The sequence below is a fragment of the Phragmites australis genome, chromosome 3 (assembly GCF_958298935.1).
Source record: "Phragmites australis chromosome 3, lpPhrAust1.1, whole genome shotgun sequence".
In the NCBI taxonomy this organism is placed as follows: Eukaryota; Viridiplantae; Streptophyta; class Magnoliopsida; order Poales; family Poaceae; genus Phragmites; species Phragmites australis.
The window spans coordinates 37,394,843-37,421,527 of NC_084923.1; the positions used below are offsets into that span (position 1 = coordinate 37,394,843).

The following is a 26,685-nucleotide window of genomic DNA, read 5'->3' on the forward strand; positions in this document are numbered from 1 at the left end:
GGGCGCCGTGGAGAGGGCACACCGGGCAGTCGCGGAGCAACCCGGCGTGCTCGCCCTGTCTTGTTCCCCTGCCACAGCAGTGCGGCAGACGGAACGCCTTGATCCTCACGACATTATCCCGAGACAAGCCGGATGGCACGGGACAGGACCTGTGCAATTAATGACCCCACGCCTCTCTGCCAAAACGTGGCAGGAACTGACGCTGAGCGCGGCGGGAGCAGTTGGAGGTGTCAGGCCACGCACGCTCATTAAATGAGGCCTCAGACCTCTGGCTGGTTGACACCTCATCGGCAGGCCCCTCGGGGGCCTTTCTGAGTTGTCGGGGTACCGAGTGCTCGGGGGTACTGTTCACATCCCCGAGCACTCTCTCCCGAGAATGCCCGTCCTTGTCCTCGGGGTGCCGGGTGCTCGGAGGTACTGTTCATCTCCCCGAGCACTCTCTCCCGAGCACTCTTGCACGAACCCTCGGGGAGCCGAGTGCTCGGGGGCTGCCACATGCAGCCCCGAGCACTCTCTCCTGAGCACTCTTGTACGGATCTTCGGGGAACCGAGCACTCGGGAGCTGCCGCACGCAGCTCCGAGCACTCTCTCCCGGAACTTAGCTCTTCTGATCGTCGGGGGACTAGGGTGCTCGGGGGTGACCGGGCACCTCCCCGAGCACTTTCTTCCCGATACTCGGATTCCGTGGATCATCGGGGTACTGGGGTACTCGGGGGCCACCGACCATGGCCCCGAGCACCTTCTCCCGGGACTTGGCCTTTCCTCATCCCATAAGAGAGACCTCGCGGGATGGCGCCATGTGGCGGATGGCCGGCCTGGCCTCGGGATTCGGGGACCCTTGGTTCCTGATACACCGACACATGCCTTTCCAACATAAGCAATCATAACCAAGTTTAATAAAGAGCGAGTAATTAAATTATATTACAAGTTCTTAACCATTTACCAGTTTACAATTTACAGCAAAAGAAATCTAGGAGGATACTAAAACTGATCAACTCCTAGCCGATAGAGAAAACTACGCAGCGGAAACAAAAGCTAAAGACAGCAAAAGATGGCCCTTATGCTTCACCCCGAAAGCGCAACCTTCGAGTAGTTGCCTACTCATTCCTGCCGCTAGTATCGGCGGGCATGAAGTAGCCAAATACCGCCTCTTCCTCACCTACAAAACCTATAGAGTAGCTGAGTATGAATGTACTCGTAAGACTTAATCTATATAGGGTACATATAAATAACCCGACAACAAGAATTATGTATTGGACCATTAGCAAGAAAAAAGGCCACAAGATTGATTAAAACATATGCGCCCATAACCTAGACACATATGTGTGAGCATCCAAATATAACTAACATACCATTCCTAAACCTGTAACTACCAACTTGCACATAAATGTAAATAGAACCATAGCGATACATCAATAGCCAGTCATAAACATTTTCCAACATACTATCCATACCATTATTCCACATTCGTAACTCTACAACCGATACAAATGGACAGAAGCATGCTCATGACTGAGAGTGCGGCAATTAGAATTATTTTTGCACCCTACAGGGGTACTCTTTTACCTACATGACTCAAGGACCATGTGGCTCACGTGTCCACATAGGCCCACATGAGGGGGTACTCGTGTCAACCTTTTCCAATAAGCTCCAATCGTTTGATTATACGCCGATAGGTGCGGGAGTCATCCAAAACTACTCCCGGAGCAAACTAGATACCCCTACAAGCCTATTCGCTTACATCATCGACTCGCACGCCAAAAGGCCATAGCTACAAATGTATTTGGCTTATCGTTCCCATATGCGACATGTAATAAGTACGGAAAGTGCTAAAACCAACTATACCAACGGACGATGCTTAACCGATACAAAAAGCGGTCTATGGTGCCCAAGCTCCTCTCTCGAACTACCCCGAAAAACTCCTCCGAAGGCAGAAAACACCCCTAACACCTCCCACATCTCATCTCATCCTCACATCTCATCAACCATCGACATTATAATCAATATTCGTGAACAATAAGTAAGCCCTAAGCTCGCAAACAATGGTTGCACCATTGCTCGACTTCTACCAAGGACTTATGTATTGTTAAGTATTTTGAATAACTTTCAAGTTAGACATCAACAATGTTATCAAGGCTATAAGAATATGGATCATCAAATAACCAAGGTACGACAATGCATCGCATAGGTTCTACCCATATAAGCCTGACATCGACTCATTGAACATGCAAACTTACATAAAGCATAATTTATCAATTTTAGACTCTACAATTCAAATCGAAAGGTGCAATATGCTTAGATACTTATCTTGCTGCTCTGGGGTTTGCCTGATACTTCCTGCACAACACTCGCAAAACTCTGAAAGGTTAGCATCGCCTTCACTCGCTTGGACCGGCGATACAACACCCTCTAAACGAATCAAAATGCAATGCATAAACAAATGAATGATAGAAAAGTGCACAAATGATGCATGCTTGAAGTATAAAAGAGTGATGAGCTTCAAAAACATTTACAAAAGACCGCTAAGTGATTAGGGTTTCAAAGTTTGAAACCCCAGACAAGGTAACCTAAGTATACTTAGCTTTAATAGGATGACAGTCAGACCGACGTAGAGGTGGCGGCCTGACCGGCGGCCAGCAGAGAGTTTTGACCTCTAATGGTCTGATCGTAGGCATGGTGGTGGTCTGACCATTGGGTGGCGGTCAGACTCATGTATAAGTTTTCAATTCAGATTCTCCACTCCCAACTAGCGATCAGACCCGCCCTAGCGACGATCAGACCTTGGCTGCCACCTCTTCCTGAACTCCCTGCGAATCCCTAGCCGGTTGCGCAGTGCTAGCACACCGGCGTACAACTTTCTATCCATGTATGTGTGGATATCGTAGAGATGTTGTTGTTATTGCAATGTTAATCTTCTCAACGTGAAGATCGCAACACTGTACATGCTCTGTGGTCGATAAGGTGATCAACTACTTCTTCTTCGTGATCGGGGACGTGATCGAGGCCTCCCCGTCGTGGTTGCTGCTTCCTCTACTTGGTCGAGGATCACACAGCGACCACTCGGAGCTGGTCGCAGGCTGCTTGGAGCTGGTCGAGGAATACTCGGAGTTGGTCGAGGAGCACGACCACCTGCTCGGAGCTGGTCGAGGAGCACGACCACTTGCTCAGAGCTGGTCGAGGAACTGATCGAGAAGCTGTTCGAGGAGTTTGACGCGCATGACGTTGGATTGCTCTACTCCAACTCTTCTTCTATTGTACTGTGTGTTGAGCGGTAACGATCTATGATCTCCTACTAGCATGATTTCTTAGGTGAATGTGGTAGAAAATTTTTGTTTTAGGCTAGCGTAGCCTGTCCATTCCCCTACAACTCTTACTGTGAGTATTTATTTACAACTTCAATACTCCTTTTTTTCATTATAATAAAGAAGATTTTTTTTTGTTATTATCTTACCTTTGATGCTATTATTTCCATTTAATAGATAAGTGGATTGGAGAAACAAATAAATATCACATCACAGTTGAAAGAGCGTAAAGACCACAGGTGGCAAAACCTCAGGTTGGAACATGACCTGTTATAAGAAATTTCTAGAGGCAATGCAGACTGACAGGTATGCTAAAACATTGTTGCTTGTTGAAATAATTACCTTTCATTGATCGATTAAATTAAATTAATAAATGTATGAACTGTAGTGTCTCTTCATGGAGTATGGGACAGGAGATACACTATATGATAGTGTGACTTTGGTATTTTAAGCCTGATAGTAAAGGTTTGCGACATGTTTATATAATTATATTATATTCAGATAAAAGATTAATTTTTATTATAATTTTGTAGCATGATATGACAAAATTCAGACTAAAACTAGCAACAATTTTGTTGGACTTGAAACTAAACACAAGGAAAGAATGTTCATATTCCAAACATGATAGCGAAGAAGAAAAAAAGTTCAGATAATGTTATGATTGTAGAGAGTCCTGCCAAGTATGGAAAATTTTTGGAGACATCACATCAAACTGAAGATCAATCATTACTATGTGTTCTTCCCACTACCATCATGCCGATAAATGCATCTGAGTTAGTAAGCAAGCTTTGCAAATTTATCATGTCTATAGATCATATTGAGACTTTGAAGTATGTCTATCTAATTCTATATAATGTGTACTGTTTATATATATTTTTCTTATTTGTTATTGCACCTAATGCAGTGCATTGTTTTATAGGAAAGAATGGATTCAGAGCTCTAAGCCTCAACCGATTAGCTTAAGCCTAAAAAAATCTAGAAAATAATGGATGTGAAAAAGCCTATGGACAAGGATTGTTTCAACATAGGCGTGAGGATGTACACATGCGATGAGATCAACCTGTTAAAGGATATCCAATATCACTATATGGACCTTCAGTTCTGGGTACGATATAATATATTTATGTAATCATCATATTTGCACATAATCTTATGAGCTCTTTTATTTATCATAGCTGTTGTGTGATTTCAGACGAGCCAAAACGTAGAAGGAAGCTTGATGTTTAGTTGTTGGCAAAAATGTTTGATACGTGGCCTGAGATGAAGTATGACATTTCACAGTGCAAGTTGATATATTTTGTTTAGTGTTTTATTTGTATCGTGGCTTAGTTTTTTCTAACGATAGTGACTGATGTATGCAGATTCTATTATCGATAGTTTAGCACGAGCATTCCATTCTATTTGCATTTGACATGCTAGCTAGAAGTGTATCGGTATTGGACCCACTGCCTATAACGGATTGGTTTAAAGGACATGAACCCATAGTGCCTTGTCTATTGCAAAATCTCAAATTTTCCAATAAATTGAATCTAGCTCTGGAAGTAGCAAGCCCCCTGTGGATTGATGACATATGTGGTTGGCATGATATAGTACCAATTTATGTTCCAAAGATGAAAGATTGGTAAATTTCTTACAACATCGGTTCAATCAATTAGATTGTTCACGTCGATGTAACAATTTGTTCTTCAACAGGTTCAACTCGGGTTTTTTTTATTATTAGCTTCATGCACGCATGGAACGGTAAACAACTACAACCACCAACTTGCACTGTGAGTGTTCTCAATGGTATTGTGGTTTACTTTAAGAAATTGGTCATCTGATTGTGCACTTTTTTACAAATATAATGAAATATAATGCACTTACAAGATGTGCACGAACTAAGAAAGAAGTTCTTGGTTGACCTGCTAAAATACAATGGGAATGAATCTAAAAATGGCATCCCAGAAGTTGTACTAAAATTTGTTAAACACATCAGATAATGCATCGTTCGGAATGAGAGATTAGTTGTTCAGCCATCGTTCACAAGCTTAGGGCTTACCTTATATCACAAAGATAATGATGATGAAAGATGGTGTAAGCTAGAGAGGATGAGCCGAGATTTGAGCAGACAATAGGGATGCCTCGAGAAGGGAGTCTCGGATGCTATACGCCCGCTTGAATTGATTAAGCATCGTCCGTTGTTGCAGTTGGCTTTAGCGCTTGTCCGTACTTACCACGTATCCGTATATAGGACGGATGAGCCGAATACCTTATGTAGTTGTGATATTTTGACGTGCTAGTCTTGGGTGTTGTCGGTATAATAGGCTTAGAAGGGGTATCTAGTTTGCTCTAGGAGTAGTTCTAGATGACTCCTGCATGTCAAGCGCATGTTCAAACGGTTGGGTGTTATTTGGGAAAGGTTGACATTAGTACTCTCTTATGTGGATCTGTGTGGTCACGTAAACTATATGGTCCTCAAGTCATATGGGTAAGGGAGTACGTAAAGTTTCAGTTGTTGTTGTGATGGTATGTTGGGAAATGTATGGTGATGTTGTTGACGTTTTAATACGGTTCAAGTTATAACTATGGTATGGTAATGATCTCAGGATAGAAGGTTGTTTATGGTTAGGTGTAGATGCTTACACACGAGTCGAAATTGCTCTTGCATATGGAATTCACTTAACCTTGTGGTCGAGTCTTTGCTAATTATCTAAATTGCATTATCCTTAGTCGGGCTATTTATAAGTGCCCATTATGGATTAAGTTTTGTGAGTACCTTTGTACTCACGTGCCTTGTTTGCTTTTCAGGTGAGGAAGGTTTAGTCTTTGGCTACTTTACACCTGCCGATGTTGACGATAGGCAGGAGTAATATCATTCTACTCGTGTGTTGTTATTTTGGGGTGGCACCTTAGGGCAATGACGCTACTCATCTTTTGTCGTTATGTAACGCTTTCCGCTGTGTAGCTACTCTAGCAAATGTTTGAGTTATGTATTTTGTTGTAAAGTTTAATCTACTTAAAGACTTGTAACTTAATTTAATTACTCGCTCTTTATTATGTCTTGTGATAATGTGCTTACTGTAAATGCATGTGTTCCGATCCTAGAAGTAAACACATGTCCGGACTTCCGGGGTGATATTTTGGTTAATTATTGTAGTCATGGTTACACAAATGATCGACTTAATAAATAATTAGAATATTATCTAGATGATTCCTCTTAGCGTGGTATCAGAGTTTGGTTTAATAAAGTAGCCTAAAAATGCTTAGGATGGATTAATAAAATTTTGTCAACCTCACTAAGACAACCCACTAAAGTCTATCTTTATTTCCTAAGTATTTGTTCTATTTATTCCTCATCTTATCTTAGAGCTAATTGTACCTCTTCTTGTTGTTAACATGCCTAAAATTGATCTCTAACTCATCTCTTTCTTAATGGGTTAAGGATGGCCGTTGTTACGTTGGTAATGGCTACTCGTGCTGAGGGTGTAGAAGGTTTCCCCGCACTCCTCTGTAAAATGCTTTGGCGTGCTAACTTCACCTATGTGTCGGAGTATGTGATGTATGCCTGAGGAATTGGACCGGATTTGGCAGACTACTTGGCGACCGTAGACATTTGAGCAAGGATCATTGAAGGTAGGTTCAATCCCCACTACTTCTAGGCGATGGGGACTTCAAAAGAAATGGCGGTCCAAATTGTGGCGTACAAGACGATGGTTGCACTTCGTGATGAACTGCCAATTCTCCATAGATGTTCGTTCATCTATTTTCTAATTCGGGGCAACAACATCAACTACTTTGAAGATGTCCTGGATGCGGTCCCACTCAATGAGCACCACATGGTAGAATTGGTTCACTCCTTAGACCAATCCTACCATTGCGTGGTGGCTGAGTTGTGAGAGACGCATAGGCGCTACAACATATTGCAACATGCGTTGGAACCACAAGTGAGCTATGGATTGGTGAACCGTGAGGTGTTATATGGCGAGGGCCATATGACGCCATATGGTATAGCACCTCACACTCACCGCTTTTTGGTGGTGCAAGGCCCACGGGTACCTTGTCCCTGTGGTTGAGGTGTGAGAGCATCCATTGGATTGCAAGTCCACAGTTTCACAACTCGGGCTACATGAGTGAAGTGTTGTTGGGCGAGTCACAGCCTCTCTTACACCCGGAGGCCATTGATGATACAGGCTCCCCTCAACATCACCTTTTGGATGAATTTCTGAGGACTTTGTTCGGGATCCGTATCGTGGGTGGTTTTAAGTCGGTGGAGCATTATTTATGTAATAGGGTGTAGTTTCTTTTGCGAACTTTTGGATGATTAAGTTAGTTATATTATGCCTTATGTATGAGAATTGTATGTTGTAACTTTAGGTTGTATGAGTATTATGACTGTTTAATATGTCTTTTAATTCTGTTGATTGTGGTTTACTATTATGTCATCTTACTCATATTGCATCAACGCAATCGACAAAAAGGGTAAGTAGGTAAGGGATGCATCCCGATAGCGGTCAATATCGGGGGCTCAACCAGTGCGAGGTAGGGGCCTGGTATGTCCCGTACGGTGATGGTACGAGAAGTGAATACGTGGCAATTTAGGTGATCTTCCTGCTTCCTGAGGGGTCCAATGAAAACAATCTTGTGCTGTCTCCACCGCCGAGCATGGTGGATGTGCTCATACAAATCAAGCAGAATCCCCATGTGTAGACCACTCCGCTCGAGGCGCTCGTGCGTAATACGGCTCCTCAAGGAGGAGGAGGAAACGGTCGCCATGACGACTACACGGACTTCCTCCATACTAGTCCTCTTACCTTCACGCGTGCCGAGGATCCTCTCAATGTGGACCACTGGATGCGCACCATCGAGCAGAAGCTCGCTCTTCTTCGATGCGAGGACCACAAGAAGTCCCTCTTTGTTGCACATCAACTCCAAGGCACGGCCGACGCATGGTGGATGAACTATCTCATCATGCACGCCGCTGATCATCGTGTCTCATGGGCAGAGTTCCGCCAAGCCTTCCTTGATTATCATATCCCTAAGGGGATAATAGATATCAAATGGTGGGAATTTCTGGACCTCAAGCAAGAAGGCAAGTCGATCATGAAATATGTGAAAATGTTCAACCACTTGACACAATATGCACTGGAAGAAATTGGTACTGATGCTTGAAAGCAAGATTGCTTTGTAAACGGTCTCTCCACCAAGATGCAAGACCGTTTATCCACTCACGAGTTTGCTGACTTCAATAAGTTGGTGAGCACCTCTCTCACTGTCGAGCACAAGTTGAAGAACCATCAGGTGGAGAAGAAGCGTAAGAGGTTCCTGTCATCCTCTGTGGGCTTGAGCTATCAACATCAGCGAACGAGGAATCAACTCCCTCCATCTTCCATGTCGACAACATCTACTCTCGAAACAGAGTTGATTCAAGCGACACCATCTACTCCTGGAACGGAGTTGATTCAGGCGAGTTTAATGATAAATTCAACATCCTAGTTGGATGGCATCTCTTCACCATCTTCCACGTTAATGAGGATGAGCTGAGATTCAGGCAGGCAATAGGGATGGATCGAGAAGGGTGTCTCGGATGCTATAGGCCCGCTTGAATCGATTAAGCATCATTCGTTGTGCAGTTGGCTTTAGCACTTATCCGTACTTACCACGTATCTGTATATGGGACGGATGAGATGAATACCTTATGTAGTTGTGATCTTTTGGCGTGCTAGTCTTGGGTGTTGTCGGCATAATAGACTTGGAAAGGGTATCTAGTTTGTTCTGGGAGTAGTTCTAGATGACTCCCACATGTCAAGGCGCATGTTTAAACGGTTGTAGCTTATTTGGAAAAGGTTGACATGAGTACCCCTTGTGTGGACCTATGTGGTCACGCAAGTCGTATGGTCCTCAAGCCATGTGGATAAGGGAGTACCCTCTGCAGGGTGTAAAATAATTTGAATTGTCACACTCTCAGTTATGAGCATGTTTCTATCCATTTGCATCAATCGTAGAGTTCCAGTTGTGGTTGTGATGGTATGTTGGGAAATGTATGGTGATGTTGTTGACGTTTTAATACGGTTCAAGTTATAATTATGGTATGGTAATAATCTCAGGATAGAAGGTTACATATGAAATTTACTTAATGTTGTGGCCGAGTTCTTGTTGATTATCCAAATTGCATTATCTTTAGAGTCGGGCTATTTATAAGTGTCCATTATGGATTAAGTTTTGCGAGTAGCTTCGTACTCACGTGCCTTATTTGCTTTTCAGGTGAGGAAGGTTTAGTCTTTGGCTACTTTACATCCACCGATGTTGATGATGGGCAGGAGTAGTGTCATTCTACTCGTGTGTTGTTATTTTGGGGTGGCGCCTTAAGGCAATGACAATACCCATGTTTTGTTGTTATGTTACTCTTTTTGCTATGTAGCTATTATAGCAAATGTTCGAGTTATGTATTTTGTTGTAAAGTTTAATCTACTTAAAGATGGGTAACTTAATTTAATTACTCGCTCTTTATTATATCTTGTGATTATGTGCTTGTTGTAAAGGCGTGTGTTCCGATCCTGGAAGTAAATACATGCCGGAACTACCAGAGTGATATTCTAGTTAATTATTGTAGTCGTGATTACATAAATGATCGACTTAATGATTAGTTAGAAAACTATCAAGATGGTTCCTCTCAGTATTTTGCTTAAAATTTTGACTCTTATTGTAATACTACTGATTTCATGTGCATACTCTTATCATAACATTATTAATTATACATGTGTTATATGTGCACACTTACTATCTATTGGCCTTAATTCACCAAACAGAAACGAGAGATGAGAGGGTAAGTGAGGACATGTACTCCTGATTAGTTGAATACTATTTATCATTAACAACTAAAAGAGAACATGTGAATAGCACGGTGATAAGATCTTTAGGTGTGAGGCTACTAACTAGGACTCGAACTCTGGTTCTCGCAAAAAAAAAGCACCTTGTTGTGTATTTCCCGTGGTTGTGGCGCGGTCGCTTGGCGATAGTGTGTGTGTCGAGAGTAAATCTCTGACAGTGATTTCAGGGTATGTTGGACAGTGGGTGCATGATTTTTGTTCGTGATGTGTCTGCTGAATCTGTTTGTGTATGTGCAACTCGAGAACACTAGGGATTATCCGGGTTTAGGCCCCCATTAGAGTAATAGTCCTACATCCTGTGTATTCTCTTCTTTGGTATAAGTTGGTTACAGATGATGTTCTTGCCAACCTTCTTCTCGGCCTCTTTCGCCTCTAGGCCTCCCCCTTTTCTTCCATCCCCTCACAAGCCTGGTACTCCTCCCTTTATATATCAGAGGGAGAGAGGATTTACACGCGAGTCAAAATATAGACCTAGGCCTAGCTAGAGCCTCCTACCTAGGCCCAACATTACTAAGAGTAGACGTATCTCATTTGCTCTTCGGCGCTATAGAGCCTATCCCATCGCTCCACCGCCTGCGTCATCCCGGTCCCCCGGACTACGCTGTCTCGTCCCCACCCGCCGCCTACGCACCTGCAAAAGACCTCCTACCACGCCTGTCAGGCCGTCCCGTAGCATTTAATGCTATGGGACGGGACACGGCAGCTCTGCGCCAACCACGCCTTGGTCGACTAGAAAGAGGACATGGGGAAGGGAAATACTCGAGTGAAAAAGCATTTATTGTGATTAGACTATTTAGATACATATCTATCCCGCAACCAGAGGAGACTGGTCGTGGGGTTTGCTCCCGTGACCTGGTGACTGGTCGCGGAGCTTGGTCAAAGAGCCTGGTTGCGTGGTCGCTGGCTGGTCGTGCGGGGTGGCGGAACATAGCATATAGCACCTGCTAATATCTTACCGGTGTGGGACCACCCGTGAGGGGACCCCACTAATCTGAACACTGACAGTAGCCCCCAAGGTCCTTCGCGGATGCGGTAGTCCGAGCGGTTTGTCAAATAGTTGTGGTTGGACCCAATCGAACCACTTGGGCCCTATGTGAACATGAGTTCACCCGGGAAGTGGTCAGCGATACGGTCCACTTTCGTGGTTTAGCCTAGAAAACCACATTCCGAGGGGAGGTTAATCGTCCATAAAAAAAGGATAGTGAGAGAGAGAAACTTTAATGGGCGTTGGATTTTGAGGGAATTTTGGTTCCCTAGAAGGATCCTCGGGAGCCGGGGTGGTGGAACCGAGTCGATCCTATAAATGGGAGGACAGAAGGCCCTAGAAATCTCTCCGCCACACGAGCTCTTGTGCTAGAGACCTCCGCCTCCAGCCCCCACCAGAGTCTTTCAAACAACCACCATTGCATCCCCATAGCGCCGCGCACCGGAAAGGAGGCCGACTTCCCCAAGTCCAAGTGCGCCACCGCGTAGCTGAAGCGCATGTATGAGAATCGACTGCTTTCGTGTCGTTTGTCCTCCGGATACCGCCCTAGGGGAGATGTTCCTGCTCCCCACCAGAGGGAGATCGTAATCTTCGCTATATTTTTCTTGGTGGGTCTTGTTCCCTCTTTATCCTTGTACAGGAGTGGACCAGCTATGAACGGGCCCTCTCTTCCATCACAAATAGGCAGTCTTCCGTTCAAGGATTGATTGTGCAATTTAACGAGCTCATTAACTATCCATCTATTTCTTTCTTGTGATTTCGATTCCGGAGTAATCGACACATGTCCTTCTCGGTGGCGTGGAAATGGCCCCCGCTCTCAGCTTCGGCATAGTCACCTCGCGCCGTGCCGCCGCGATCGCCACTGCCGCCTCCCCAATGGTGCCCCGGCCTGATACCCCGGCACCTCTGCCAGCGTTGGCTTTGCCCCTCGGCGTATCGACGGCGGCTCCAGGCCCCACGGGTTCGGTCGAGGAGTCTGTTTCGACTCCTGACTTGCTCTCATGGGTCGGTCGTTTCCCGGCCACCGTCCGTAAGCGAGTTGAAGAGAAGGAGACGGCGACCAGCAGATGCGCTAAGCCGGAGAAGCAGCTGGCCGAGATGCAGAGGAGGTGCGGTGAGTTCTCCCAAGAGAAAGATGAGCTGGTCGCCGAGCGCTCCCAGCTCAAGGAGGATGAGCGCACTACCCTCAGCATTCTCCGGGAAGCCTTTGGAGCGCTGGCAGATCCCCTGGGTAGCCTCAGACTGGTGGTGTTTGAGACGAAGGATGACCACACCGCCCGAGTCTAGGCCTACGCCCTCTGGGTCCTCGTGGAGCACTTCTCTGAGCTTCCCTTCACCCTAGCGTTAAGGGGCGCGAAGGACCTCTCACATGCGGTGAGGGTGATTGCGGAGTATATCTTCCAGTGCTATCACAGCCGTGACCCCAACTTCAACCTGGACTTGGTCCGGGAAGGGGCCGCGGTTGCCGAACCAGAAGCCGAGGAGAGACTTCAGCGGGAGTGTAAGGGGGTGGTGGATTACCTGATGTCCATCTTCCGGGTGAAGGCCGCTAAGGAGTAAAAACTCAATTGTAACCTTTGTTATATAACATTTTTTGAATGGAGCCCCCACGCCTTTGTTTCCTGACAAGATTGTGTCATTGTGGTCATAGAGTTCCCAGAGTGTCCGAGCCTTCAGCCCGAACCGATATGTCGCCCACGCTGATTGGCCCCCCAGCTAGACGTGTGCGGGGGTTTGTGGCTGAGCGTGCGAGTACATCGAGCGACCTTCAAGGTGCGTTGCACCGACCACTCGCATCACATGATGGTCCAAGGTTACACAAGTAGGGTTCGATCGGCTGACAACGGTGTGGCTTATGCTCTGTTTTTTGACTAGCCTCCCGGGAGGAGTTACTCAGGGCGTAGAAGGACCTGAAACGGGCGACCAAGGAAAGTGCCCAGTAGAGAGAGGAGTTCCACGACCGCCTTCACCGCTGCTGGGAAGATCTCCATGCGGTGCGAAAAGAACTTGAGCAGCTAACCAAGGAGAGTGACGAGTGGTGAGTGGCGTTTTATGACCAACTCAGCCAAGCTTTTAACCCTTTCGACTCGTTGCTTCGGTCCACCGGAGTCCAGGTTCGTCCGACCCCTAGGAACACCGTGACCGGTCATGTCGAGTGGTTTCTGGCGGCCTCCGAGGAGGCCGGCGGCCTCAAGCAGAGGATTCGCAAGACCATCTTTTCGAGTCGGAGTCTCTGGCGCCTGCCTGGCCCTTGCCTGCGTCCGCGGCCACTTCCCTGACCTGGACCTCTAGTCGGTAGTCGGCGCTAGTTTTGAGGGTACTCAGATGACCGCGGAGGAGCTCGGCATCTGAGCTGATTCATTTTTGTATGTTGTTCGCTTCTGTCTTTGGACCGTCCAGTTCGACCCTCTTAGGGGTATTTTTGGGACCTAGGAGGAATGTCATAGGTTTATTTGAAACCAGCCCTCGGGCTTTGTAATGACAGGCATTGGCCTTTATGTGGGTCTTCCCCGTGTTTGGATGATGAATAGCCTTCGGAGTGCTTGTATCGCTTAGGGAAGATCACATCAAGCCGCTCGCGAGCAGCATTCCTGGTGCTGAGGGAGACCCTTAGCACGACGAGCCTTTCGGTGGTGGCTAGTGCTCGACCCGATTTAGGACTTGCGGCCTTGTGGTTGTTAACCCTCGGGCGCCTTCACCTTGTCATCGTGCGACCAAGTTAGCTTTGGATCTTGTCCCCTCAGCACGAGCGAGCGGGCTAAACAAATCTCGGAACTTGGCGGGAGACCGCGTGTGTCCATGGAGTCTTGTAGCATAAAGAGTTTGATTACTTGGATTTGGAAAAACTTACAAGTCATGTCCACGCTCGTCCGGAAGTTCCTGCAAATTAGACAAACAGGCTCGTCTCCGGGTAGCCTCATTCATAGAGCTGGCGCTTCGCGAGCTTTATGATCGGCGGCCGACCGCCCCGGTAAACCCGACCGCATGAGGCCGGGAAACTGGAGGTCTCTAGTGACCTGCGATCAGTTTCATGGATGGTGGTCATGGCCGTGCTTGAGGTTAGGAATTTTAGGGCTGCCTGGGGCTTTAGAGAACGGTCCCACAACATCCAGCCTCCAGAAAGCGAAAAGCCGAGAGAGTGGTATGGTATGCAGTGCCCGGGCTGGTAGGTTGGTATTCTGGTCGTGGTGTGGCATGACTCGCACTTTTTCACCTGCTTGCGAGCATCCTGGAGGGCGGTGGGAGGTCCGGCCTCCATGTCTGCCTCCGAGGATGTTAGGGAGTGTTGTGCTCCCCCCATCTTGAGCGATATATTTCAGTAAAGGGTCGTTGCTCCCTTGGTGGTAGAGACGTCCCTCTACCAAGGAGGATTCTCGCGGCTAGTCCGCGTGACCTTTTCTGCTGATACATTGTTGTCAGGGGCTACTTGATTCTGAAGGTAGTCCGAGATTTGATCCATCCTGGTCATACCCAAATCTAGCAGGGCGGCCACATGATGGCCACCCGAGGTCGACGGCACCGAGGGAGGCGTTGCCTCCAAAGGTGTTGCCTCTGGTGTTCCGTTTCCAAGCGGAGCATCCCTTCCGCTTCAGTCTGAGACCGCAATGAGTAGCTGTGTGAGTCTTTTTCTCAAAGACTCCGACCAGGATAGGTTCTCAAGAAGAGGCTAGACGAGCCAGCCCATTGGCCAGGGAAGAAGTCCTTGCGAGGGATGTGTGTGACTTCTCGGCCAATGGAGCATTGCTCTAGCTTTCTCACTTTTGAGAGGTATGTCGCCATCGTCCAGTCTGAGTACTGAAAACCCCTTGGTGACGGGGTTACACCTAGTAGCGAGTCCCTCATCGCTAGTAGGTGTTTTTCCCCGTGCGGGTGATGCTCGCGTTCCGGTTAAGAGGCCCTCATACTCCACTTCGTATTTAATAACTGGAAAAAATAGAATTGAACCATATACCTGACGATGCATGGTCCTGTGCTCGCTCCTTCCTGGTTGTGGGAAAGCAATGTCTCGCTTAGCGACCAGTACCGCGTCCGTGACCCTTTGAAATCCTGCAAGGTAGGACAAGGATTCCCCCTTCTGGTCGAAGGATGGTCAGCATCGGGAGAGGGTTACTTTTCTGAGATTCTAGTAAGCTACCTTCCTTACTAGTACCCTACGGGGAGTGGTCGTTACTCATGCCAAAAGTTCGAGGTGTAGACCCTTCTGTTCGTCCTTGGGTTGAACTTGCTCGAAGAAACGACACACGCGATTAGTTCCCCGATATTCTTTTGCCGGATCGAATCATACCTGCCCGATAGTTTCGGTTCACGTCACGGGGCTGGGGGTGGCAGTCCTAGTGCGGTGAGCAATCCTCCAAGTGGGGCTGCCACCGAAGAAGCCCGTTCCCCCAGAGTTTGTGGTCCATGAGCTTTCTTTGGCGCCGGGAGCCCGGATGCCTCTGTTGCCTCCCATCGCCTCCCGGAGCCTTCGGATCCTGATCCGATGTCCCGAGTTTGGGACATATTGGCTCCGTCTAGGTCGTACCCAACGAAGAACACCTTACAGCAACTCAGATCCTGAACTCGGAAAACGAGCCCCCCTACCTGGCGTGCTAAATGTCAAGGGTAAATCCCTGACAGTGATTCCCGGGTATGTTGGACAGTGGGTGCGTGATCTTTATTCGGGATGTGTCTGCTGAATCTGTTTGTGTTTGTGCAACTCAAGAACACCGGGGATTATTCAGGTTCAAGCTCCCATTAGGGTAATAACCCTATATTTTATGTATTCTCTTCTTTGATTTAAGTTGGTTACAGATGATGTTCTTGCCAAACCTTCTTCTTGACCTCTTTCGCCTCTAGGCCTCCCCCTTTTCTTCCATCCTCTCACAAGCTTGGTACTCCTCCCTTTATATATCAAAGGAAGAGAGGATTTACATGCGAGTCAAAACATAGACCTAGACCTAGCTAGAGCCTCCCACCTAGGTCCAACATTACTAAGAGCAGATGTATCCCATTTGCTCTTCGGCGCTACAGAGCCTGTCCCATCGCTCCACCACCTGCGTCATCCCGGTCCCCTAGACTGCCCTGTCCCGTCCCCACGCACTGCCTACGCACCTGCAAAAGACCTCCTGCCATGCCTGTCAGGCCGTCCCGTGGCATTTAATGCTATGGAACGGGACACGGAAGCTCTGCACCGACCACACCTTAGTCGACTAGAAAGAGAAGTGAAAAAATATTTATTGTGATTAGACTGTTTAGATACATACCTGTCCCGCGACCTGGTGACTGGTCGCGGAGCTTGGTCGGAGAGCCTGGTTGCGTGATCGCTGGCTGGTCACGTGGGGTGACCAAAGTTTCGGACAACATGGCATACAACACCTGCTGATATCTTACCGACATGAGACCGCCCACGAGGGGACCCCACTATTCTTAACACCGACAGTGTGGGTTATAGCCAGCTTTTGGGAACTTTTCTTAACCTTAATATAATACCGTTAGAATGTCTCTCCCTTTAAATCGAGTTTTTATTAACAACTAAAAAGGATTGGTTAGGTCATCGAGAATTTAAAACAATGTACTGTAAAATTCTACGTCCTGAAGTTTCCACACGCATTCCCAGGAAATTAGGACTTATGTAATTTGCGGAAAAAAATGAACAGCAGCCCTCCAAAATGTCTAAAGGTCTAATCCCAACCAAGAGAGGGTTACTTAAAAAAATCATCTCCCAACCATTTATAGATGCTATGAGGAGAAGAACTAAGAACATCGTGTAAAGGGATGTTGCTCAATTTCATGATCAGTATCTTGCTTCTAATTTTACTATAATTGATTTGTTTTAAAGTACAAATGTAATAATTAACTATTACGTAGGAACTCTTATGGTTTCTTCGTTATCGAGTGTGAGCGCATATAGAATGGAGAAAGGCTAGAATCAGCAATTCATAGAGTAAGTCTTCTCCAACGCACAATGGTGCACAATTCACAATGATCCTTATTATTGACATGCAATGCATATGCAGGATGGTAATGATAGTCAACTAAGAAAGCAATTTTTAGTAGATCTACTAAAATATAATGAGAACGAATGTGAAGACGACATTCCCTCCCGTATATGGAAAATTGTCAAGTGCATTAGGCAATTGATGTTTCCAAAAATAAATTAGTTATGATATTATATTTACACATGACTATCTATTTAACCATATATTACTTGATCATTTATTTTTATTCTTTATGCTCTAAAATCATATCATAAATCATAAATGTATAAAAATTATGTGTACATATCACATGTGCATGGTTACTTAGTTACGTGCATGGTTACTAAGTTATGTTAAGTTTGTGAAAGGATTTCACAAGACCAGAATCACATAGACGTAGCATATAAAAAATAGTTGAGCAACTAAAGCGCAACAAACTGTGTTTAGTTATCGAGGGTTTATTTGAAACCGTCTTGCCACAATTATATAGTTGACAGCTATCATTATAGTTGTATGCGACTATGATCCAGGACATTTGATTTGGTGAAATTTAGTGTATTTCCTTTTCACATATCCATAAAAAAAAAGTGCTACATGGAAACCACAATACTTGCACATGCGCACATGTGAAAGTGAGCTTCTCCAACACGGGATATAATGCAACAAAATGAGATACAATATAAATATATATTTTATTTTGAAATTTCTTAAAAATTCAGTATTATGAGAGTACTAGCTCAACATTTTGAATGCACTATTTCAACATTTTTATTGTATTGTTTCAACAATTTGCACATAAAATTTTGAGCTGATTTTCTAAATTATTGAAATAGGTTTCATAAACTGTTGAATCATGTTTATAAAAATGTGGAGAGCATATAAATGGTGCTTTGAACATATCATACCAAATTATTAGATTAGGTTTACAAAATTGTTGGATGAAGCATTCTAAATTGTTGCGTACAAACTCGAAGTCATAAAGCTAGGCGGTGAATCAATATAAATGTTTAGAATAAAAAGTATAAAAAAAACAAAAGAGAAAAACTAGAGATAATTCCCTGTGTGTTATTAAATGTTAATGAAAATTTTGATTTACCACTAAAAAATCATAGTCCCTTCTATACCAACAGTTTATTTTTTTCATACCCAAAGTATCATTACTGTCATAACGATAGTGGCACACAGGTGATGAAAAATTACTAGTCACAACCATTATGACGGCGATTAATTTTTTATCCTGTTTATGCTACTATTGTCACATCTATTATGACAGCGATGTCACACAGAGAAAGGAAAAAAATTAAGTGATGATACGGAGAGGTCCGTGATTTCTTCCATGACAAATCGTTCCGTTAAGATTGAGTGGCAGTGGATTACCTTAAAAAAAACTACTACAGTCATGTGCCGCACTCCTCTCGTTAGTGGGCTTTCTTGGAGGCCTGTTGGGCTGACCGATTTGAGGGATTCTATCGGCTAACTTGCAGATAAAGGAAGCAGCCCGTCTCCACCAGCACAAACATGCAGTAAAGCAAAGCCCTGGCCCGGTCCGGCCCAGCTCATTCTATCTACCCTAGAACCACGAATACGCGTCCGCTACGCCGTTGACGTACTGGCAGTCCTCTACATTAGCCCACGCGCATCGGCCGTGCCAAACCCTCTCTCTTCCCACTCCGCTCGGCCACCAGCTTTGACTGTCTCCTGGCCTCCCCTCCGCTCCTGCTCCTCCCCATTCCACACCCCCGCAGGAGCGGCGGCGGCGGCTAGGGTATCCACACCTCGGCGAGCGGCACCGGCGGCGAAAACAAGATGTTCGGGCGCGCGCCGAAGAAGAGCGACAACACCAAGTACTACGAGATCCTCGGGGTGCCCAACACCGCGTCCCAGGACGACCTCAAGAAGGCCTACCGCAAGGCCGCCATCAAGAACCACCCCGACAAGGGCGGCGACCCCGAGAAGGTCCGGACACCCCGCGCGATCCCCTCTCATGCCCCCCTCAGGCGATCTGGTTTTTATCCGATCTGTTGTGATCTGGTACGGTAGATCGGGGTCGAGGGTAGCCTTAGTTTGTGCCGAATCTTGTGCGGTGAAGGGTTGCGTGTAGGTCGACATAGATGTTTATGTTCCCCATCTTGTTTTCCATGATGTGATCATCTGGTAGACTGGTTGATGCTTCTCGATTTAGTCCTGGTGGGATGTTTAGCTCATTCTGCATGTGTTACGTTCGTGGCGGGCGATCCGTGAGTTTGTGATGTAGGGTGGTAAGGATGCTCCTAAGCAGGACAAAGCAAATAACTATTTAGCGCTAATGTGCCATGCGCGGGTTCTTGTGTTCATGTGTCATGTGATTCACTTTCGCACATGTAGATTGGCTAGTTTTCACTTCTAGTCGGTCACCGATAGTTGTCTCAGGCGATGATAATATTCGTAGTTGGTGTCTTCACCTGGTTGTTGGCTGTTTAGTCCCATTATTGTTCATTTTGCACTGGGGATTGCTGGTGTGAGAACTTTGCATAGGAAGTTGTCTTCATGTTTAGGGTGGGAGGATTTTCTCTTTTTTCCTTTTTCCATTGTGATCAGTAGGCAAGATTTATCTGAGTAGGTACAATGATCTATCTATCTATCTATCTATTGTGGATATATTGTATCCAAGATGCATGGTGGATATAATATATTTCTCTATGGCTTTGACCGCCCGAAGGGTAAGAAAGAGATGCTCCGTGTAGCTAACCCCAAGTCTGGTAACCTTTGAAAATAGGTTTCTGACGTCACTGCCTTTCATGCCAAGCTTGACGCTCTTGCTCTTGCACAGGCGGTGGGTGGATCAATTTGTGTTTGATAGTCTATAGTGGGTGGATCAATTTGTGTTTGACAGTCTATAGTGATTATGTTGCTATACTGTCATGGGGAAATAGCTTATGTTTCTCGTCACATGGATGTTCAACGAAACATCTGTGGTATCCAAAAAATGTTTAATATCTGGTTACCCCTCAGATAGTGTACCATGTCTTGAAAAATAAGGGCACTCAATTGTTAGGAATAACAGTGATAGAATACGTTTTCAGTATCCTATCTATAATGTGGGATGACTATGCGCTTTAACATTGTTGAATCTCTAGTTGTCCAGTCTGTTCGTAGTCCAAAGGATATTCTGATGTCCCTTCAGGATGTTCCCATGCTTCATTTCTCTCTGTTATGTAGATCATGTGATTTTTGATCTTGTAAAGTTCGCATGGTGCGGTATGGTATGGTGTCATTGGTTTCCTGCAGCTCCTGTATTAGCTGCAAGCATGCAATGAGATTTACTTTGTAAATATGACTGATTGAAATGCTTGTTTTGATATTTTATGTTTCCTTTTTGTTTGCTTTGATGTGTGGTATGCTGAAGTTTTCTTTTTTGGGTCTGACAGTTGTTACATATGTGTTTGCACGTCATTATTTGGGTCAGTATGTTGTATATGCATGCTAGATTTTTTTCTTTTCTTACTAGCTTATGTTATATACCATAATGGTGTTGGTTTATAACTTGTGTAATCATTCTCTTGGAATTGACAAATGCATATTGAAATTTGAAAGTTGGAAATGGAATTGGTAGTTGCTAAACTATCTATTCCCTTTCTATACTGTTTCAGTTTTTCTGCTAAATTTCTGTATTGATTCATGATCTGTTGATTAAATGCTTTATTTTAATTTTATTTCAGTTCAAGGAACTTGCACAAGCTTATGAGGTTTTGAGCGACCCAGAGAAGCGTGAGATTTATGATCAGTATGGTGAAGATGCCCTCAAGGAAGGAATGGGTGGAGGAGGAGCCCATGTCGATCCATTTGACATCTTCTCATCATTCTTTGGATCCTCTTTTGGAGGTATTGTTTAGTGGTACCCATTGTTCTTCTGTGACTATCAACTCTGTTATGCTTTTTTTGTCAGTGTGATAAATGGCTTTTGCATGTTTTTCTCACAGGTGGTGGTGGCAGCAGCAGGGGAAGAAGACAAAGGAGGGGAGAAGATGTAGTGCATCCACTTAAAGTTTCTCTAGAAGATCTTTACAATGGTACCTCAAAGAAGCTCTCCCTTTCGCGCAATGTCATCTGCTCCAAGTGCAAGGGGTAAGTAAGGTCCGCCCCTTCCCAATTACCCAAGCATTTTCCAAATACTATTGTTGAGCGTGCTTCCTTGTTTATTTCAGCAAGGGCTCCAAGTCTGGTGCTTCAATGAGGTGCCCAGGTTGCCAGGGTTCAGGCATGAAAGTCACTATTCGCCAGCTGGGGCCTTCCATGATACAGCAGATGCAGCAGCCTTGCAATGAATGCAAGGGGACTGGAGAGAGCATCAAGGAAAAGGATCGCTGCCCAGGGTGCAAGGGTGATAAGGTCGTTCAGGAGAAGAAGGTTCTGGAGGTTCATGTTGAAAAGGGGATGCAACACAACCAGAAGATCACCTTCCCTGGTGAAGCTGATGAGGCGGTATGCTTGTTCAAGCATCAGCATGATAATATGTGGAACTTGCTTTTGATGATTTCAAAATATTTAATGTTATCTTGCTTGCAGCCTGATACTGTCACTGGAGACATTGTATTTGTTCTCCAGCAGAAGGATCACTCCAAGTTCAAAAGAAAGGGCGATGATCTCTTTTATGAGCACACCTTGTCTCTGACTGAGGCTCTCTGTGGGTTCCAATTTGTTCTGACACATCTAGACAACAGGCAGCTTCTCATCAAGTCAAACCCTGGTGAAGTTGTTAAGCCTGGTAAGACCTTGTATAAATCTTAAGCGGCACTTTGTACTTTTGCAGCTGTATTTGTTGCTAAACCCTGTTTGATGAATTTGAGCAGACCAATTCAAGGTGATAAACGATGAGGGAATGCCAATGTACCAGAGGCCTTTCATGAAGGGGAAGGTCTACATTCATTTCACGGTGGAGTTCCCTGACTCGCTGGAACCAGAGCAATGCAAGGCTCTTGAGGCAGTACTTCCACCAAAGCCTACATCCAAGCTGACAGATATGGAGCTAGATGAATGCGAGGAGACAACTTTGCACGATGTGAACAACATCGAGGAAGAGATGCGCAGGAAGCAAGCTCATGCCGCCCAGGAGGCGTATGAGGAGGATGACGAGATGCCTGGAGGAGCCCAAAGAGTGCAGTGTGCACAGCAGTAAGCAGAGTATATCATCTAGGGACTTGTCATTGCTGCGCACGTGAAGAAACTTGCAAGGTTTGCAGTAAATTTTTGGACCCAGTGTGATCTCGCTCTGGTTTTGTTGTCGCAAGTTACAAAATGGCCAAGCTGATTCTATACCCCGTGTAAGCAGGGAATGTATCCTTTTTGTTGCAACTAAAAAATGCTATCCTGGAATAGCTGGCTACAACTATGTATCCTTTTTATAAAAGCAACTTGATATTGGTTGAATGTTGTGACTCCCATTTGGATGGAATGGCTCAATTGTCTGGTTGGCATTGACGCCCTGCATCGAAATATTCTATCGAACACCGTGCTGTAGGTCGCGTGGTTATCTACAGAATGGTGTGATTGATGCCAACAAACCATACAGATTGTAGAATAGTGTTACTTGATACTAGAAATGCAAGGTTTTCGAGTCTGATTTCAAGCAAAAATAGTCATTGAAAATATGCATGATTACACCCAGTCAATACATGATGGAGAAATGTTGAGCAGGTTAGTGTGGATTCTGGACCGTGACATAGAGCTTGACGCCAAGGGCGCAGTAGTTGCCGACGCTGCATACCAAGTAGCGCACGCTGGCGGTGTCGAGCGGGATGACGGCGGGGCCGGCGCGGAAGGTACTGAAGGGGTCGTTAGTGATTTTTAGAGAATTTTAATTAAATATTGACTTAGGTTTTTTAAATCAAACTAATTAAAATGGGTTGTTAGTGACCTCTAATTTACTCAAAAAATATTTAGAATTTTTGGACCTCTAAATAAAATCAAAATTTAAATAAAAAAATCGTACACATAGTGTTCCCAGCCAGGCTCCCCGGAAACGACCGATTCCAGCGTTTTCCCGAGCCTGATTGGACGGATGCAGCTGCATGAGCGGGTGCAGGCCATCCAGGCATCCAAACAAATGTCTTCATGAGCGTACTCCATGAGCGGGTGCATGCACGAGCCGAGCCACCCATCCAAACACGTCCTAACTGCAGCAGTCCTTGTCGTAGGGAAATGTAGGTGGAAGTGCATGCCCGAGAAATCAAGGTCAGCCGTCAGCCGAGGAAGACAGGGACCTCCAATTTTTCAGGCCGTTTGGGACCTTTGTCTTCTCGAGGAAAGTACGATGCAGTCGCCAGGCGAACTGATCACTAGTCACCCCACTCGGGTAACTAGTGCCCGACGAACTGATCACTAGTAACCCCACTCGGATCGCGGCTGATCTGATCATCTGATGACCACTCACTCACCAGTTCATGTGTTTGTTTGGGGGAGTTTGCCACCAAATATTCAAATGCGAGTACGTGACCGTGCTACGAAAGAAGTTAAATTTCGAATCCTTCATGTTCTCGTGTGATGAACATGAAAAACGGCGGAGTCAGACACGGAAAGCACGAAAACTCTCGCGGCAGCTCATGGTCTCGCAGTCAGGACGACCGCATGTTCTAGAAACCAAACGCGAAGGTCGCCTGTAGTGCAGTGCTATATTTCTCGGGTGGGGCCCGCCCGCAGTGCAGTGTAGAGGTTAGCGGACAAAAGAGCAGCGAAATTAGCTACGCAAATGGACCTTTTAATTAACCGGGGTTTACCGTCCTTCTCTCTCTCTCTCTCTCTCTCCCACTCGCGAAATCAGCTTAGTCTATACCAGCAGCAAGAACGTACCAAGAAAGCTACTTGTCGTACCGCCCAGCAAATTCCCAGAGAGCATGAGCCCTGATGCCGCGTTCGCGCTCGAGATTGCCGCGGTTGTCACCGTGACGGTGCTCATCGTCGCCATCGTAGTCGCCGCCTCGGGCGCCTGCGACGCTACCACCGCCGGCGCGGGGCGCGCCGCGGTGCACGACGTCGAGCGCGCGCTCAGCGCCGCCACGCTCATGACGTACGAGGAGGCGGCGGCGGCCGGGAAGGGGAGCCGGAAGGTGTCTCTGCCGACGCAGCCGTCGACGGAGGGGAAGGAGGGCGGCGAGGAGGAGCCACAGCAGTGCTGCGCCATCTGCCTGTCGGAGTACGCCAAGGGCGACGAGCTCGTGCGCGTGGTGCCGGCGTGCGGGCACTTCTTCCACGCGGAGTGCGACGTCGACAGGTGGCTCCGGGCGCGCCGGACCTGCCCGATCTGCCGCGGCCAGTTGTGGCCTCTGCCGGGGCCGCCACGGCCCGAGTGCCCGCCGATGCCGCCGCGAGGAGGCGGCGCCACAGCGGGCTCGCCGTAGTGAGTCAATCTGCTTATTTGATCAACTTCCATTGCTGATTCTTGGGCTCGCCGTAGTACTTGTTAGGATTGCACTTGGGGACGTTATTCGAGAGGTGAAATGGTAGATTTTTTCTTGTTCCATTAAAATTATGTAAGCCTTGTTGCTATCAAGAATATTCACTTTTCCTTTTTCTCAATTCTTGTATTTCATTGTGTCAGAGGCTAATGGGCAATTGGTTAACTTTTTGAGGGAGAATAGGCAGTTAATTTGTAAATTGATACTCTCTCCGTTTCAATGTACCTGTCACTCTCTTTTACTATAGCCAATTTGATCGTGTGTTTTTTCTAAAAAGAATTTATAGATATTTAAAACTTTTATATTATTAGATTTTTCATAAAATAAACTTTATTAGTATTATATATTTTTAAGTATGTATAAATCTTTTAAAAAAAATTAGTAACAAGCAAACTGAAATAGAGGCAGTACCATGATCACTCCTTTGAAATTTGCATTACATTTTATTGGACCAAGCTGTTCCTCTATAAACAACGACTAATCTGTCTGAGCACATAGTCGTAGTCTGCGCGTGGACCTGACCATTTCTAGTTACGATTTTCTTACGACTCCTTGAAAGCCACAAAACCACAATTCAAAAATGCAAGGGCTTGAGATTCTTCCATTATTTCAAAGAAAAAAAACAATCTGTAGTCCTTATTTTAGCCGGCAAGATTATATCAATGAAGGTTAAATCTATGCAGAACCCCATCTCGAACCTGAAAACTGAGCACGTACGGGTCTTTCATTCCTTATCACGAGCTGCAGTTGAACCAGGGGGCGGGCTCACCGATGCTGTCGCCGACGAGGAATGTCGTGCTGGCCGCCCAGGCGCTGTGCAGGTCGGCGCTCGGTGGGATGGACCACACCGGGCCCCCGACGACGTGGTCGGCGGCGAGTGCTCAAGTCGTGAGTGGCCCAAGCTATCAAATCACGAAGCAGCAATCGCATTTCCAGAAGAAGAAAAAAACGGCAGCAATCGCTGTTGCTGCTAGCATGCTACCACTCGTTGTTCTTGGGAAATGCTGGTCGAAATTGGATGCTAGAAAATCAGACTCGTCAGATGGATGAAGGCGAGTGAAAATGATAGCTGCATGATGCTGCAACCTCCATTGTTCCAGGCCGGCCCTGCCTTCTGTTTTATCTAGGGAAGTACAATGCACGCAGCTCGCTCGCAAATCGCCAATGGTGGCCGTTGATTGAACCTGAGGAGTCAGATGGCAACAACCTTGAGAAATCAGAGATGTGATACAACGCTTACTGATGACTGGTACTGATGGGATGGCAACAACCTTGAGAAATCAGAAATCAGAAAGTGTAGCCATCGGATGACTCGCTGGTCAGTCTCTACTTTGATTGGTACTCATGACAGATTAAGCTAACCAGTAAGCGCGCCAATTATCCTTGAGTACAAGTCGGCATCAAATGTGAATACGCGACCATGCGACGCATAATCTGAGTCAGCGCTAACAATCTCAGTATAAAAAATAAATTTTTTGAGTTCCAGGTACTGCCGCTGACAAAAGATACCTGAAAAAAAGAACACGAGAGAAAACTATACGATCGATTTCGACATTTCGCCGGGAAATACGAGCTTCCGCGAAATTGATGCGAACATTGGTGGAAATGGGCTAAGATCATAAATCACAATAGATTAAAGAACGAAAAAACAGCAAATAGTTGTTATCTTTGATCCAATTGGCCAAACCTACTTCGTGAGTTCGTGTTGCTCACGCACGCCGAGGTATATGCACAGGCATTCTAGAACAAGTCTCGGCTTGTTGTCAAATTCTTGCAGGTAAGGAGCCAAACTCCCGTTTCGCACAACTCAAGCACAGAGGTTCCGGAAAACCAGACGGGAAGGTTCTCTTGCGGTGCTGCTAGACTAATTTCTCCAGTGGGGCCCAAAGTGCAGTGCAGTGGTAGGCAGAAAAAAGGCACGAAATTCTCTGAACCTTTCTAGCTAGGTTGAGCTCGGTTGGGGAAAAATACAAATTTGTATAATATATTTGAGTGTATTTATTTAAATAAATAATATTTTTTTATTTATGAATTTAGTATTGATATTCGGTATATGGTGTGTCGAAAATCCTTTTTGTACACGGTGTACCGAAAAAGGTATTTTCGGCACACAGTGTACCGAATACAGGGAACAGTGTGTATTCG

At 45.8% G+C, this 26,685-nt stretch overlaps 2 protein-coding genes across 2 annotated transcripts; both read left to right on the forward strand.

The window, feature by feature from the left end:
* The first annotated feature begins 18,747 nt into the window (after positions 1-18,747).
* On the forward strand, positions 18,748-22,516 carry LOC133912955 (dnaJ protein homolog). The gene is made up of 6 exons (XM_062355953.1): positions 18,748-19,066; positions 20,809-20,971; positions 21,070-21,214; positions 21,295-21,571; positions 21,656-21,854; positions 21,940-22,516. The coding sequence occupies exons 1-6, from the start codon at positions 18,917-18,919 to the stop codon at positions 22,263-22,265; spliced, it is 1,260 nt and encodes a 419-aa protein (XP_062211937.1). The 5' UTR covers positions 18,748-18,916; the 3' UTR covers positions 22,266-22,516.
* Positions 22,517-23,882: 1,366 nt separating this feature from the next.
* Positions 23,883-24,711, forward strand: LOC133912956 (probable E3 ubiquitin-protein ligase ATL45). Its single transcript, XM_062355954.1, has one exon. It carries the CDS (start codon positions 23,980-23,982, stop codon positions 24,481-24,483), a length of 504 nt encoding a protein of 167 aa, XP_062211938.1. The 5' UTR covers positions 23,883-23,979; the 3' UTR covers positions 24,484-24,711.
* The last annotated feature ends 1,974 nt before the right edge of the window (positions 24,712-26,685 follow it).

Coding starts and splice junctions, on each gene's coding strand:
- LOC133912955 (XM_062355953.1), top strand. CDS start 18,917: ATGTTCGGGCGCGCGCCGAAGAAGAGCGACAACACCAAGTACTACGAG. Junction 21,572..21,655: donor CTGGTGAAGCTGATGAGGCG/GTATGCTTGTTC, acceptor TCTTGCTTGCAG/CCTGATACTGTCACTGGAGA. Junction 21,855..21,939: donor TGGTGAAGTTGTTAAGCCTG/GTAAGACCTTGT, acceptor GAATTTGAGCAG/ACCAATTCAAGGTGATAAAC.
- LOC133912956 (XM_062355954.1), top strand. CDS start 23,980: ATGAGCCCTGATGCCGCGTTCGCGCTCGAGATTGCCGCGGTTGTCACC.